This window comes from Chiloscyllium plagiosum, chromosome 36 (genome assembly GCF_004010195.1).
Source record: "Chiloscyllium plagiosum isolate BGI_BamShark_2017 chromosome 36, ASM401019v2, whole genome shotgun sequence".
Lineage (NCBI taxonomy): Eukaryota > Metazoa > Chordata > Chondrichthyes > Orectolobiformes > Hemiscylliidae > Chiloscyllium > Chiloscyllium plagiosum.
In genome coordinates this window covers 20,361,460-20,375,819 of record NC_057745.1, presented here as the reverse complement: position 1 = coordinate 20,375,819, position 14,360 = coordinate 20,361,460, and the positions used below count along the sequence as shown (strand labels likewise).

General features: G+C 37.8%; 2 protein-coding genes across 8 annotated transcripts in view; both read right to left on the bottom strand.

The window, feature by feature from the left end:
* Positions 1–575: 575 nt before the first annotated feature.
* Positions 576–3,187, bottom strand: LOC122540827 (protein PIGBOS1). The gene has a single exon (XM_043677047.1). The coding sequence runs from the start codon at positions 3,031–3,033 to the stop codon at positions 2,851–2,853; it is 183 nt and encodes a 60-aa protein (XP_043532982.1). The 5' UTR covers positions 3,034–3,187; the 3' UTR covers positions 576–2,850.
* A 2,062-nt stretch (positions 3,188–5,249) lies between these two features.
* Positions 5,250–14,360, bottom strand: part of ccpg1 (cell cycle progression 1) — a 62,861-nt gene continuing 53,750 nt past the window's right edge. For all 7 annotated transcript variants that reach the window (XM_043677490.1, XM_043677496.1, XM_043677494.1 and 4 more), the window contains 2 exons: positions 10,742–12,186; positions 5,250–6,286 (listed from right to left, as the gene is read on the bottom strand). In XM_043677490.1, coding sequence (XP_043533425.1) covers positions 6,076–6,286; positions 10,742–12,186 — 1,656 coding nt within the window. In that variant the 3' untranslated portion in view covers positions 5,250–6,075. The remainder of the gene's footprint in view (positions 6,287–10,741; positions 12,187–14,360) is intronic.

Sequence of the window (14,360 nt, the reverse complement as noted above, 5' to 3'; positions counted from 1 at the left end):
ATCCAGTGTAATTTTATTTTTGAAAGCACTATGTATTGTACAAATACATTGTTCATCTTAATTAGACAGTAGGTGGAAAATTGACAGGGGATATGTAATTGCAGGACCATCAAAGATCTAAAACTGTGAAAAACTGGCATCCAAGACTAGGTTTTATTGAGACCCTGTAAGGATTTTATATTTTAAGTCTACCAGTCCAAAACAGAAGTTTTCTTTAAATACAATTAAGTTTGCAGAACTGAAAAAAAAATTAATCTTTGGTAGCCATTCAAACCACAATCTCTGCTTTCCCCCTTAAAATTAAATGGAGATTATTTGAAAGAACCTGTCAATATGCAGCCCCTAAAGGCAGTACGGGTACTTTGCAATCAATTACATATTTTTTGAAGTAAAGTTGTAACACAGCAAAAGCCAATCTGCAAACAGCAAAGTGCCATGGAATATTTTATATCCATTTAAGATGCTAGGATGAGATATATGCCCCCTCATCTAAAAGACAGCAACTCCAACAGTGCAACACTCACTCAGTACTACAGTGGAATATCAGCCTAGATTTTGTGCTTGAATTACTAGTGATACACTTCACCCACAAACTTTCTGGTTTGGAAGCATGAGAATTGTGACATGGCTGCTCTGTAATGGGGGAAAATATAACTGACCTATGGAAAGCTCAAGGAAAATTCACCAAAAATATCTGGCAGCAGTCACCAGTGACATTTTAAGGGAATTATATTAACACCATCCAAATCAAAATATCATCTCTTACCTGTAATCAGGAGGCAAAAGCAGTGACAAAAAGAAGCTGGATTTTTGAACACAATTTATTGAATAGCAGCCAACACGTGTAGACCTGGCTGCATTGCATATAAAATTAGGTGATTAGGCCTCACATCAAACCTAGGATGTTTGATGCCATAAACACACTGCACATTTACTCCAAAATCCACTGGAGAGTGATTACTTTTCTATCTTGCACAGTAACAAACTCATGTATTGTTGCAAAGTTAAACTAGTACAAGGATAACTTAAATATTTAAATTCCAAGTGTAAGTTTAATCAATTGCTAAACTACATTTCAGTGACCATGATGGACAATCAGGGATGCAAACTTGATGTATGGCATTAGTTTTTGCTCAACCCTTCAGCAATCAAACACGAGGGTAACGTGCAGGTCAGTGCAGACATTATGAGTTCAGTGAAAAAAAGTGAATAATCTTCAAAAATTACAAGACCTCATTCCACGGAAAAATCTGCACATCTTCATTTTCGACCAAACGTACTCAAAATATTCACCAACACGCTGGATTCAATCAACTAGCTAATGCGGAAATGCAATTTCTGGTGGTGCAGCAACTTCAGCTTTGCTAGGACTTTTTCCCACAAAATCAGGAGCATTTTTTAAAGTACTACGATCAATGTATTCATAGATATTCATCAATACCAACAGATTTTATTCCACATCAACTGATATTTTCTGAAAATTACATTCAATAAATCAAATAAACAATTGAGATACTTATTAATTTACTGGAACTTAATAATGAAAATATCTCACTTCATACACGTATTTGTGTTTCCTTTTCCACAGCCAATTAGAGATAGACTTGAGGTTCTAAACCAGATAGTTACAGAATTGTCTTAACTTCTGCGTAGCATGTACTAATGAAGACAGCATATAATGGTTCAGAAACAGTTCAGAGAAAATTCACTCCAATGATTCTTGGGACAAGGAAGTTGATTGTATGAATGCCAGGAGGATTTTTTTCCCTTTTGGGAGAGATTAGAACCAGCAGACAAAAATGAGGCAGTTCCCTTCAAGCTGGTGGAGATTTTTTCTTATTTCAGAAGGTTGAGTCTTTGGATCTATTTTCCCAAGAGACAGTGGAGGCAGAGCCATTGAATATTTTTAAGGTTGAGTTAAAGATTTTGCATTGATAAGGACTCACAAAAGTATGGGAGATGGACAGAAAAGTTGTATTGAGGCTCCAATCAGATCAGCCATCTTATCAAATTACACAGTAGACAAGGAACCAAATGGCCCAGGCCTGCTCCTAGTTCATATGTCAATAAGATCAGTCCTTAAATATGAAGGCAATCCGGAATCTTTCTTCTGGAAGGATCAACATCACAGATTAACGTAAAGACTATTACAGCACATCTCTCAATTTCACTCAATTTTTTTGCATGATGATGAGAGGGGACCAACATCCAGACTTTGCTTTTATGAAATTCAACCTCAATACTCTTGGATAAAGCCATCACCAAAGGCTTGAGACTTACTCTCCATTTCTATCTGAAAAAAAGCAATTCAGTAGCAAAAATACCTAATCCTGATAAACCCAGGAATTTTGTTTAGCAATTTCTAGTGTTTCTGGGAGTTTTTTTTAATAACCTTGTCCCAAAGCACTTTGCAGCTAATTCTTTTTAAGTAGTCACTTATAGGAAACAAGTCACACAGAAACCTACTGTAATGTGATAATGGCCACATGGTCTATTTTTAGGTGTTGACAGAAAGGTGAAGGTCTGCTTCTTCTCCATCTGAGATAACACTAAACCAAAGGCTGATGTATTTAGTTCAAAAGACGGCACCTCCACTAGTGCAGCCCTCCCTCAGCAATGCATCGCGCCGTCCACTTTGAATTTATGGATTGGGAGTTACAGCCACAACTTTGTCTTCATCGAGGTGAGAGTATTATTACCATTTTAAAAAAATGTTGACATGTTTCTGCATTGTAAAGGTCAATAGCGTTTTGGAAATAGGGCTAAAAATATCCCACGGCCCATTTCACAGACGCTCTAACATTTCGCCCTCGATGAAGAGTCGCCTTCCTCCCGTTATCTGGGCCAGGGTCAGCTCTCGGCTGGGCTCTGGGGGCGGTGAGACTCAGGCAGTTGAGCCAGGGCCGCCTCCCGGGCTTTGCGCTGCTCCAGGCTGTACCGCTGGAAGAGGGGCTTGTATACGTACAGGCCGCCCGCCACCCCCAGCAACGCGGCGAGAGTCAGCTGAGGGAATGGCAACCTCCTGAAGGCCATCAGCGGCAACGGACTCCGTCAGGTAGAGGAAGGGGGACGAGGACGGACTGAGTGGACATTCCCTTTGATAATAAAATGGTGGGCAAGACGACACCGCACTGAACGTCCTCGGGAGAGCGCATGCGCTTCAACCGCCTCAGTCACGTGAACACCAGGCTTGGACCGAATCAAGCTCAAGCGCTGAACCAATCAGGCTCCCGGATACCTCAACCAATCAGAGCCTTCCCAATCCCATTAGGATCCCATTAGCCCCGCCCCAGTATGTTGCCATTGTGCTGCTGCAGGTGAGCAATTCCTCGCGACAAAATTCAGAGACGTCTCCCACGTAAAAGTTGAAGGCGAAAAAAACTGCAGATCGCTGGCATTCAAGGCAGATAAATAGGAGTCTGGAAGAACACAGCAAGCCAGGCGACATCAGTAGGTAGAGAAGTCAATGTTTTCGGGTGTAACCCTCCTGAAACGATGACTTCTCCACCTCCCGATGCTGCCTGGCTTGCTGCGTCTTTGCAAGCTCCTGCTTGTCCCACCAAAGTTGAAACTACTTTGTCAAAATAGAGCTAATCCCTTCCTTTGATCAAACCATCTTCTGCTTCGTCAAGTCTCTAGCTTTCCTTACTCTAATGGCCCCCTCCTGGCAGGCCTCCCACATTCTAAAAAAACAAATTGTGGATGCTGTAAATTAAACAAAAACAGAAGTTGCTGGAAAAGCTTAGCAGGTCTGGCACCACCTGTGAAGAAAAGTCAAAGTTAACATTTCAGGTCCCACATTCTAAACTTGAGGTAGTTGTAGAGTTTGCTGCTGTATGTATCCTTACTCTCACCTATTCGTCTTCACACTATTCAATGAATCACAGAATTGATAGGACACAGAACCAGTCAATCCATCTTGCCTATGCCAGTTCTATTATTCAGTGCTTTTCCCCATATCCCTGCACACCATTTCTGTCAAAACAATCATCCAATAAGCTCTTTAAATCCTCAAATTAAAATTACCAATCCACACTCATTCCCATTTAAGTATTAATCCATTATTCTCAAATCCCTCTTTGTCCTCACCTATCTCAAATCCCCATCCCCACAAGTCTCTATGCTATCCACACCCCTCCAATCCTGGCTTCTTGAGCATTCCCAATTTTAATTGTTCGACCATATAAGTTGCCAAAGCCCTAAAGTTTAGGAATTATTTCTCCAGACCACTTTCCACCTTCAAGATGCTCCCCAAAACCTACCTACCTCTTTCTTTTACCAAGATTTTCATCACCTACTTGAAGCTGACTTCAACAAGTGTTAAATTTTGCTTTACAAGAGGAAGGTGAAGCAAGAGATCATTTTTACTGTTAAGTGTTCTACCAGTTGTTGTTGAATAAAGATTTATTTCATCACAGCTATCCACTGTAACAAAGAAATTCATTTTTTTAAATTTTACATCATCCACCCAAATCCAAATTAAGTAGTAACATGTCCCAATGAAGACTTCTTTGAAGCACCATTTCTTGTTTCTGCCAGTTGTCTAACTTTTCAACCTCCATTTTGTAGCTAGCTTCTTTACTCATACTTTGTTCGTAATACAGTAATTTCATTAATCTCCCTCTCCCTCTTGATCTAAAATTTATGTAATTCCCCATAGCAGAAACCTTCCTGGGATAGAGTATGGCTATCTTGCACATTGCAATGATCCCGATAGCTTATAGCAATTAAAACCTTTCTCAGTTCTGAAGGTTACTGGACCCAAACCATTAGCTCTAATTTCTCTTTAACTTCAATTTCTCTGCAGTTCTTTTGCCAGTTTTGATCCTCCTCAAAAACAAGGTTCTGAACAAGAAATTATACTGGCATTGCTCCTTTCCTCAGTTTCAGAAGTAAATCTCTACCATTGTACTCAACAGTTGGAACACACATCACAAAAAAAGCAGTTAAATTACAGAGGCCATATTCAACCACACACCAATACAGCATATTTATATTCATAACCACTCCCCACCCCTCCAAGTGCCTAAATAAGTTTTTTTATTATTATCACTTAGCAGATCATGTAACCATATCAGTGAAAACAAAGATCGCACCTAAAGAAGTTCCTCAAATATTTTGGCCCAACATGAAAATTTCCCTTATTGGAAATGAGTTTATTCTAAGTCACTAATAATGAATTGATCGAGAAATTCAAGCGATAGCTGTAAAAATGGTTCAAACTAAGCAGTTACAAACAACAAAAAAGGTTATTTCAAAATTACAGAATTTATTTTTTTAAAAACAGCAGTCATATCTGGCCCTGCAGCTAGTCAGTAAGAGAAATTTGTATACATGTAAAATATTTTCGGATCTTTCCTGGTTGTTGGATTCTGAAGCACATAAAAACTCAACACATAGCTGTTTATTAAACAAACAGAGTTAAGCCATCACTTTACTATCAATGTTGTAATTTGCCTACAATTGCTTATTTTGTCAAATGGAAAAAAGGTATGTAGCTGCAATGTTACTAAATTCAAATTAAAAGCATAACCCATTTCTTCCCCTTCAGGAATCGCAATAGAATCTGTGCAAAATCATTCCACAACAGGGGGAAGGGAAGAACAGAAATGGCTAATTTTCACCACAGAATAAAAATACAGTCTCCAAAATAAAAGAAATTCTGCACACCAATATTAATAATTTACACCTTATGGAATTTACGTTCACATGATAGCAAATTACAAACTTGCTAAGGAAGAAATGAGACTTCAATCTCATGCACATACACCAGTACACACAAAGACATAGTAAATTCATTAAAGCTCCTGCAACTTTTTATAGTCTTTTTCATAATGCTAAACTGTGCTTAGCATAACATACTTGCACAATGCAACTGCTTAGGAAGTTTTTGACCAGTACTTTGCAATTAGAGATGGAAAGTTATTAGGCTACCTCTACAGTCATATTATTCAAAGTCAACTGAAATGCAAATTGTTTGAAAAAAAATCATCATTCTTAGGCGTGTATCACAAACAGCAGTCAGATGGATCTGGTCTGAACTTTTCAAACACACACTGATACATGTAAAAACCATTAATATTTTGGATCAAAAGGCATTGGGCCCAGCTCAATTTCAACGTTTGCCATTTGTCTTCCATTGGTACGGCCTGGCTTGTTCCATTTACGTTCTTTCTGGTGATATGTATGCTGGTGTTTCCTTTCATGCCTCTGGTATCTGGAGCTATCTGCATTTCTAGATGACTGCTTTCCGTACTGTTTGTATTTACCAGCATCGTAAAGCTGACTGTAAGATTAAAAGGAAGTTAATTATTGATTTTTTCAGTGCAATAACAGATGTTACTTGTAATGACTTATCAATGCCTGTGTTTAATTCTGTATTAGCATTTCTGCAGCAGATAGTTGAAGTGCTTTCAGTACTTTCCAAACAGCAATATCCTCCTGTATTTGTAAAGCAGCAGATGAGCACATTCAAAAGGTACTTTTGACATTTTTGGACTGAAGTATAGACAAACGAGGAATATGACTGTCCAATGCAGTAGCATTTGAAGGGATATTTTAGCACCCAATCACCGGAAAATATGAAGATGGATCTTGAGCAAAAGATACCAAAAGTAGGAAATTACATTTTTCTTTCATCTTTTTTCTTTGGAAAGTTATTTCATTTATCAATATAAAAATTATAATCATAGGTATTTCATCTTTCTGGGTTGAATTGTTTTTCTCTCTAATAAGAAAGGTCCTACAGAACCTAACTCTTGTATTTATATGGACTCTTTCGGGAACATGCTTCACTGAAAATTCACCCAAATCACCCAAAATTCCATTCTAGTAGTCATAGATTGGCAAAAGAGATTTTGTTAATTAGAGCTTCTGAGAGTTAGAGAGGCAAGTCCAAAATAGTCTATGATGATAGATCAGTCAGCAAACAATGCACAGTTTACTGAAGCCAAAGGAGTGTGGGTAGTGCACAAAACCATGTTCACAGCTGACAGATGCTATAGTTGGGGCTCCAACCAGAGTCAACATTCCAGTATCATACAATCATGTAAACATTATGATATGAAGATCTGATTGCAGACCCTGATCTGCCATCAGTACCCTGTCTAAATACGCAGTTTTGGTCTCAATCTTGGCACATTCAATACTCAGTAGCTGCCTCAAACCAGTTAATGCTTTCACATCTATTACTTACTGACCACTTCAATTCTCAGGACACTAACTTGTGGGTATGTTTCTTGCCTGCTGCCCCACCAACCCTTGCATCAGTTATTTTGTTCATGAGGATAATATTTTATGACGACATTTGCAGTCTTGTCCAATTTCCAACTTTATCAATACTTTGGTCCTGATTTCTTGTTTGATTCTCTCCTCTTCTGCTGCCTCTTCAAATTCAACAAATGCATCTCCAAACTCAACCAACCAATCTCTAACTGGAAAAGAATAACAAAGGGAACACATATGGCATCTGACAGACTCTCAGTGCAGGAAGAATGGCGCCAAGATCAAATCTCAACCACAGCTAAGAGCGATTACAGGTAGTTCTTCTATAGCATGATGGTTGCATTCTTGTGCAATCCTGCATTATAGAAAAATTGCACTTTAACTACTGTTTCTAAAGTGTTGGTGATGTAATCGCATTACAGCCAACACGTTTTAAACATTTGCACTTTAGAAACAGTGACCCAAATTTGTCAATCGTGTTACAGCCAATTCACATTAATGAAACACTCACTATAACAGAATGACCTGTATACCAAATCTTGCAGGCATTTAGAGGTGTTCCAAAAATATACAACTGACATTAACCACTCCAATGTGGCAAACTATAATAAACATTGTGCGCACACTCATCTGTAACCTTAGTTACAGACTGACCCGCAATTCTAGACCACAACCCGCAAAGATAATGAGATTGACGGTCCTGTACCATCAACAGAATAGTCCCAGGACCACGGTCAGTAGGACAGCCCCGGGACTACAATCAAATTAGTCTCAGATGTCTGGTCACCCCATCAGTTGGATTTTTACATCTATTGCTCACCATACCACTGGACAATGGACCTCCCCCAAGCTTTTAAATCAGAGCCCACAAGTCTGCTTTCCAGTGACCAACAAAATCCTTACACAGCTTAAATTGTGCTGAATATAAATGATGCATTTCAAGTAGTTCTCTTTGAAAGTTCAAAATTCAAAAGCTCAACGAAAAGTTTTATTTCAGCCGACATCATTCTGATCATGGAGCCATTCTTCTCTTGCTGCTATGCCTCAGCGAAACAATGGGTAGCTGCCTTCTGTGTACAGCAAGGATCTGCACAGACTAGCATATGAAGTACCTCAAATTTGAGAACATGAAAATCCAGTACAATGCACCAGGCTTCCTCATCTGCTACTTAACCAGATTCTCATAAAACAAGGAAAAGCCACTGCAAAGCAAATACTCCCATCATCACTAGGGTAATTCTGCCATTGCTTTATCCCTTACCTCACAAAATACTGGTTCCCTGAAGAAATAAAACAGAGAACAGTATAGCACAGGAACAGGCCCTTTGGCCCACCATGTCTGTGCCAACCATGATGCCACTTGATTCCATCAGCCTGCAAACGTTGTCAGAGCAAAAATACATCTATTCGGAGCTGACTGATGTTTCTGGTTTGAACCTTGGTTGCCCAAGTTGCAAAGCATTTGTTTGCTGAATGTACAAATTATTGGTAGTGGCAAACAGAATTTACTTAAAATAATTCTTGAAGGACCATACATTACAAAATCAGAGATCCAGTGAATCAGAGCAAGATCTATTCTCGCACCTGCAGCTTGCCAACGAGCAAAGAAGAGTGGGAGACCGAGTACTCCTATTTGAATAAGTTTTTGTTTTGCAAAGGTTCCCTAGATTTATTCTTAAACTGTGATTTTTGCACTATAACCACTTTATTCATATATTGTAGAACCTCAAATACAACAGAAACAGTTGCATCAACAGTTAGGCAGCATAAATGGAGAGAGAAACCAAGTTAACAATTCAGGTCATCAAATAGACAGCAATCGGAATCATTGATGCTGTCTGATTTATTGAGAAAGAACTTTGAGATCAATGACAGTTTGAAGAAGGTCTTTAGCCTGAAACGTTAATTTTGTTTTGCTTCCTAGATGCTGCCTGACATTCGAAGCATCTTCCAGCATTTTCTGATTTTATTTCAGGAATCCAGCATCTGCAGCATTTTGCTTTTTGGAATTTCAAATTTATCACCTTGTCCAGTCACAGCCTTTTGAACCCAGAGGACAATAATTAATACAATTAAAATGATATACAATACAAAAACAAGAGTGACTAAAAGTAGGTCAGTACATAGAGTCCTGGTCGCCATGCTTTAGGAAAGATATGGCTAAACTAAAAAAGGGTGTAGAAAAGATTTACAAAGATTTTTCCTGGGATTGGAGGGATTGAGTTATAGGGAGAGGCTGGATAGGCTGGGAATTTTCCCCTGGAGCGTAAGAGATTGAGGGGTGATCTTAGAGGTTTATACGGTCATGAGGGGCATAGATAAGGTTAATGGCCAAGGTGTTTTCTCTAAGGTAGGGAAATTCAAAACTAGAGGGCACAGGTTTAAGGTGAGAGGGGAAAGATTTAAAAGGGATGTGAGGGGCAACTTTTTCCACACAGAGTGGTGCATATATGAAAGAAATTGCCAGAGAAAGTGGTAGATTCAGGTACAGATACAACAACATTTAAAAGACAATTTGACAAGTACATGAATAAAAAAAGAAGGACATGGGCCAAACAGAGGCAAATGGGACTAGTTTTTATTTTAAGAAATTTGGTCAGCATGGACGAATTGGACCAAAGGGTCTGTTTCATGCTGTAATGACTCTCTCAGAGGGAAAAAAAAACATAAAGGGCCCATCTGGTCTTCACTACCTTTGCTCTTGTGGTCCTCTGGCAGTATTCACTGAACAGTGATTAGGAGTGGAAACCCTCGCTGGCAATATCCAGGAGTTCTAAAATCATTTTCGGTGCTCCTCAAACTGCCTTTCCTAAGATCAGATAACTCAGCATACATGTCGGATTAAAAGTGTGAGTGAACCTGGGATCTACCTTGTCTGCATGAACCACTCAATCATGAGACAACTAACTGAGCCACTGGCATACCAATCAAACCTAGTAAACAGGCCTAATCTGCATTTTATCAGATCAAACATTTTTGCAAATCAGCAAACTTCAATCTGTCTGACCTCTTGGAAACTGTCCTGTGGATTATCAGAATTCATAAATGAATACTATTCAGTACATTTCTATTCAAGTATATCAAACCTTAAGTGGTACGCAACAGTTAACTACTGGAGTTAAATCCACATCAACTTTTTTTCACATTCTAATTGGCCAGAATTTAGTCAATTCCTGAAACAAAATACAAAAAGAGTTTCTAGAATAATGCTGACAATCCAGACTAAAAACTAATAAAAACTAATGAAGGGCTTTTGCCCGAAATGTCGATTTTCCTGCTCTTCGGATGCTGCCTGATTTGCTGTGCTTTTCCAGCACCACACTCTCGACTCTAATCTCGAGCATCTGCAGTCCTCACTTTCACCTAAAAATTAATGAATATCTTGGCTTAATTGTGCAATTAGAATTCTTCACTTCAAGTGAAAATAATTGTGCATGCCAGAAAAAAAAATCCAAATCCTCTACAGAAAAAAAAAAAATGGCAAGCTTGGTCAATATTTAATTAAAAAGAAACTTACCTTGGTCCAAATCGATTGAAATAATTGTCCCCAAAAAAGTGCCTATAAATATATTCATCTAGGTCATCAAAAGGATCAACTTTATCTTCTTGGTGTTCTGCAATATCTTCAAGGTAATCCTCAACATCATTGACAAAATCAGAGAACAACATTTGGTCATGTATAAAAAGGCCATTATGAAAGAATCGGTTTATAAATTTTTCCAGCTCACTCCAGCGTTGAAACTCAACTACCTCTTGTTGAAGATAATTATGTAGAAGCTTATGGAAATCTTCAACCTTGATGGGATCGAGGACTTTATTAAAGAGGCTCAGCGATTCTTGATGGGCACATTCAAATACACCAGAGCAACCCTTAGGGCTCCTATAGTGGATGTGTTTTCCAAAGTTGTCATGTTCACTTGTACTCCTTTCAAAATTGATAGGCTCCTTGGTGTACATTTTGTTGTGTTTCCTTGTATCACTGTACTGGTACTGCGCATGAGCGGTTTCTCTGGGTTTATACTGACAGGAATCTTTGCCTCCATGAACACCATGCTGGTTTACTCCACAAGGGTGGTCATGACGTTGCCAGAACCCTTGACGTTTAGGTTTTGCATCCTGTGCTTCTTCACGTCTCTTATTTTTGTGAAATAAATTTTTGGCTGAATTTTGGAAATGTCGGAATGTGGATTTAACAGAATCAGAGAACTTTTTAAGGTTTTCTTTTACAGCTTCCTTTGCCAATTTAATTTTTTCTTTATGATGACGCACAAACTCTTTAGTTGAGTTTTTCACAGCATCAAAACCATTCTTAACAGATCTCATAAAACTTTCTTTCGGTTGGTGCTTTTTACCACGAGTACCATAAAACCCCTGATTTGGCTTCCTGTCTGGCTTCTTTGAATTTTTCTTAAATTCAGGATCATCCTTTTCTTCTTTAGCTTCAACATAAAGTCTCTCCCACAAGTCAGAGCGTTGCTGCTCAAAATCCAATTTCTTTTCCAGTTCTGCAAGTCTAGACTGCAAATTCTCTGTATCTTTACCTTCTTGTTCTGAATTAGCAGAGGACTGAAGATGACTCAAAGATTCCAGCTCCTTACGCAGAGCATCAGTAATTTCTCTTTCCTTGTCTAATTCCTTTCTTAATATCTGAGCCTCATTCACAAGGTTTCCCTTCTGTTGAAGAAAATTCTGTATCTGTTGCTTTTCTTCTTCCAGGTGATCCTTCAGCTTCTGATTTTCAGTGATGATTATCTCAGCATCTACTCCCTTTCCTTCTAATGTTCTAATTTGTTCTCTCAGCTTCCGAAGCTCATTCTGGAGCAAGGATAGTGCTTTCTCTTCATGCTCCAGAGATTCCTTCATACGCTGGTTTTCTTGAGCAAGTATTTGGTGACGTGACTCAACAGAAAGCTTCTCATCCACAGTCTGTTTCAAGCGTATTTCCAAGTTTTCTCCCTGTGACTAAACAACCAAAAGGAGAAAACTGTTAAATGTACATACATGAAGGTAATCCATAATAGTTTACAAAATAATTTTACAACTGTACAATTCTTACCCAAATTGATTTTTCAAAAAAATTGTTAAATATGGAGGAGGCAGCATATTAGCGTGAACACAAGATGGTGGTATTTATGAGTACTATGTACTCGAACTTTAAAATATTTTCATTTAATAATATAAACTCTCAGCAAACAGCCATTCTATAGTTAACCAGCAATCATTTAGCAAAGAATATTTGCTGGAAACCAAAATATTTTGAATCCTTGATGCAGATGAGAAAGCACATCTTAAGATTTATCTAAGCTCTTTCCTCACAAAAACTCCTATGTAGCAGCTTCATGTTGAAAAAATACAACTTCCAGTTCTGCTGAAAACTTATCACCAATTAAGGGCTCCATGTGCCAAGCCTGAGTTTTGGCTGTCAAATGGAACACTATTTAAAAGTGTAGCAACCACAAATAAATTATCTCGCCTCAGAGAACGGAGAACAGATTGATTTGATTTGGTGAGTTCCAGTGGGTGGATCAAGTATCTGTGTACTCATAGCTGCACATGTTATAATATAATCACTTTTTCATTATAAATGACACTGATTTGCAAATTTCTCCAAAAATAAACCTTGCCTTTGTTCTCCAAAACTAAACGCCTGGTTTCATTATACTATTATTAAAGTTAAAATGTTCTCTAGATTAAACAAAAATGACAAAAATAACAATTTTACTAATATGTAGTAACCTTCATAAGCATAGCAATTTTCATTTTACATTGGTGTAGATGTGAGTGAAACAGACAATGTCAAACCAGATAAGTCTGTTAGACAAATGTTGCATACAGATTGTGGAGGCTCAGGAAATGACTGAATAATCTAGTCTTCACAGAAAACTGCAGTCAAACTCTATATTCAGTATGCTTCAGGATTCTTAAATAAAAAAAACATAAGCAGACACTAAAAAGGTATAGGCAAAGAGGATGAATGATATTTTACTCCACAGTAAACTTGTATCGAATTTTGTGTTGCAAAAACAAATCTTAAACCACAACTTCCAAATAAACCTGGTGGACTATAACCTGGTGTTGTGAGATGTTTTAACTTAAATTACAACTGTCTCTAAAGTATAGATAAGGGAGCAAATAAAGATCAATTGGGTATATATTCTGAGGATTTAGAAGAAGGATACAAATGTCATCTGATTATTCATAAAAAGGTGCAACCACCATCTTCTCCAGGGCAACTAGGGATGGGCAATAAACGCTGGCCAGCTAGCGATATCCATATCCCATGAGTGAATAAGATATGAAAATATACTTCTTGTAATAGATAAGATACCCAAGAATAAGATATACTGGATTATCCTTCGCTTACAAATCATAGATGTGAAGAAGCAATTACATGGATTTAAAAGCAATAGTGTACAGTTTGCCAGAGTTCTTTAAGAATTGATTAAATAATGATTGGCATTCATAATGGACTGGATTTGCTGGTCAGTGAAAACACAAACTAAAGATATTAAATTATTAATTTTAATTAAATCTTACTGACATTGAAAATAAATGATTGAGACATACCCACAAGAAACTAAAATATCATAAATTTAAAGAAAAACTTTAAAAAAGTGTGACTTTTTATCATAATGGAGAAATTCAATATTCCATAGACATAACATTTTTTTTTTCAGGGCCTTAGAGGTTTTCAAGCAATAAATAAAAGTTTGATACTTCATTTTTAAAAAAGTAAATAATATTATAAGCAGGCCACGGTATTGTCAAATCAGTGATTTCTACTCAATTGCAATGTGGGGATGTCATCTTCAACACCACACACCCCTTGTGGAGAAGCATAGAACAACTGTCAGCAACTTCCACTGCCTCCAGTTACAAAGGAGTAATGATGATAAACACCGACACTTCTGGTGTCTTTCCTGTCACAGAATCCAGGCCAGTATACATGTTTCAAAAGGTATTAGATAAAACTGTACAGGTGAAAATTCAACTGTTTCTCAAAGGAAATGATAAACTCGTTATCTGGATTCAAACTAGCTCGAGTCAGATTTAAAAAAAAAGAGAAGGTAGTGATAAATCATTGGGGAAAAGACACTATCGAGATAGCAGTAAACAATGGTGTCCACATGGATTTG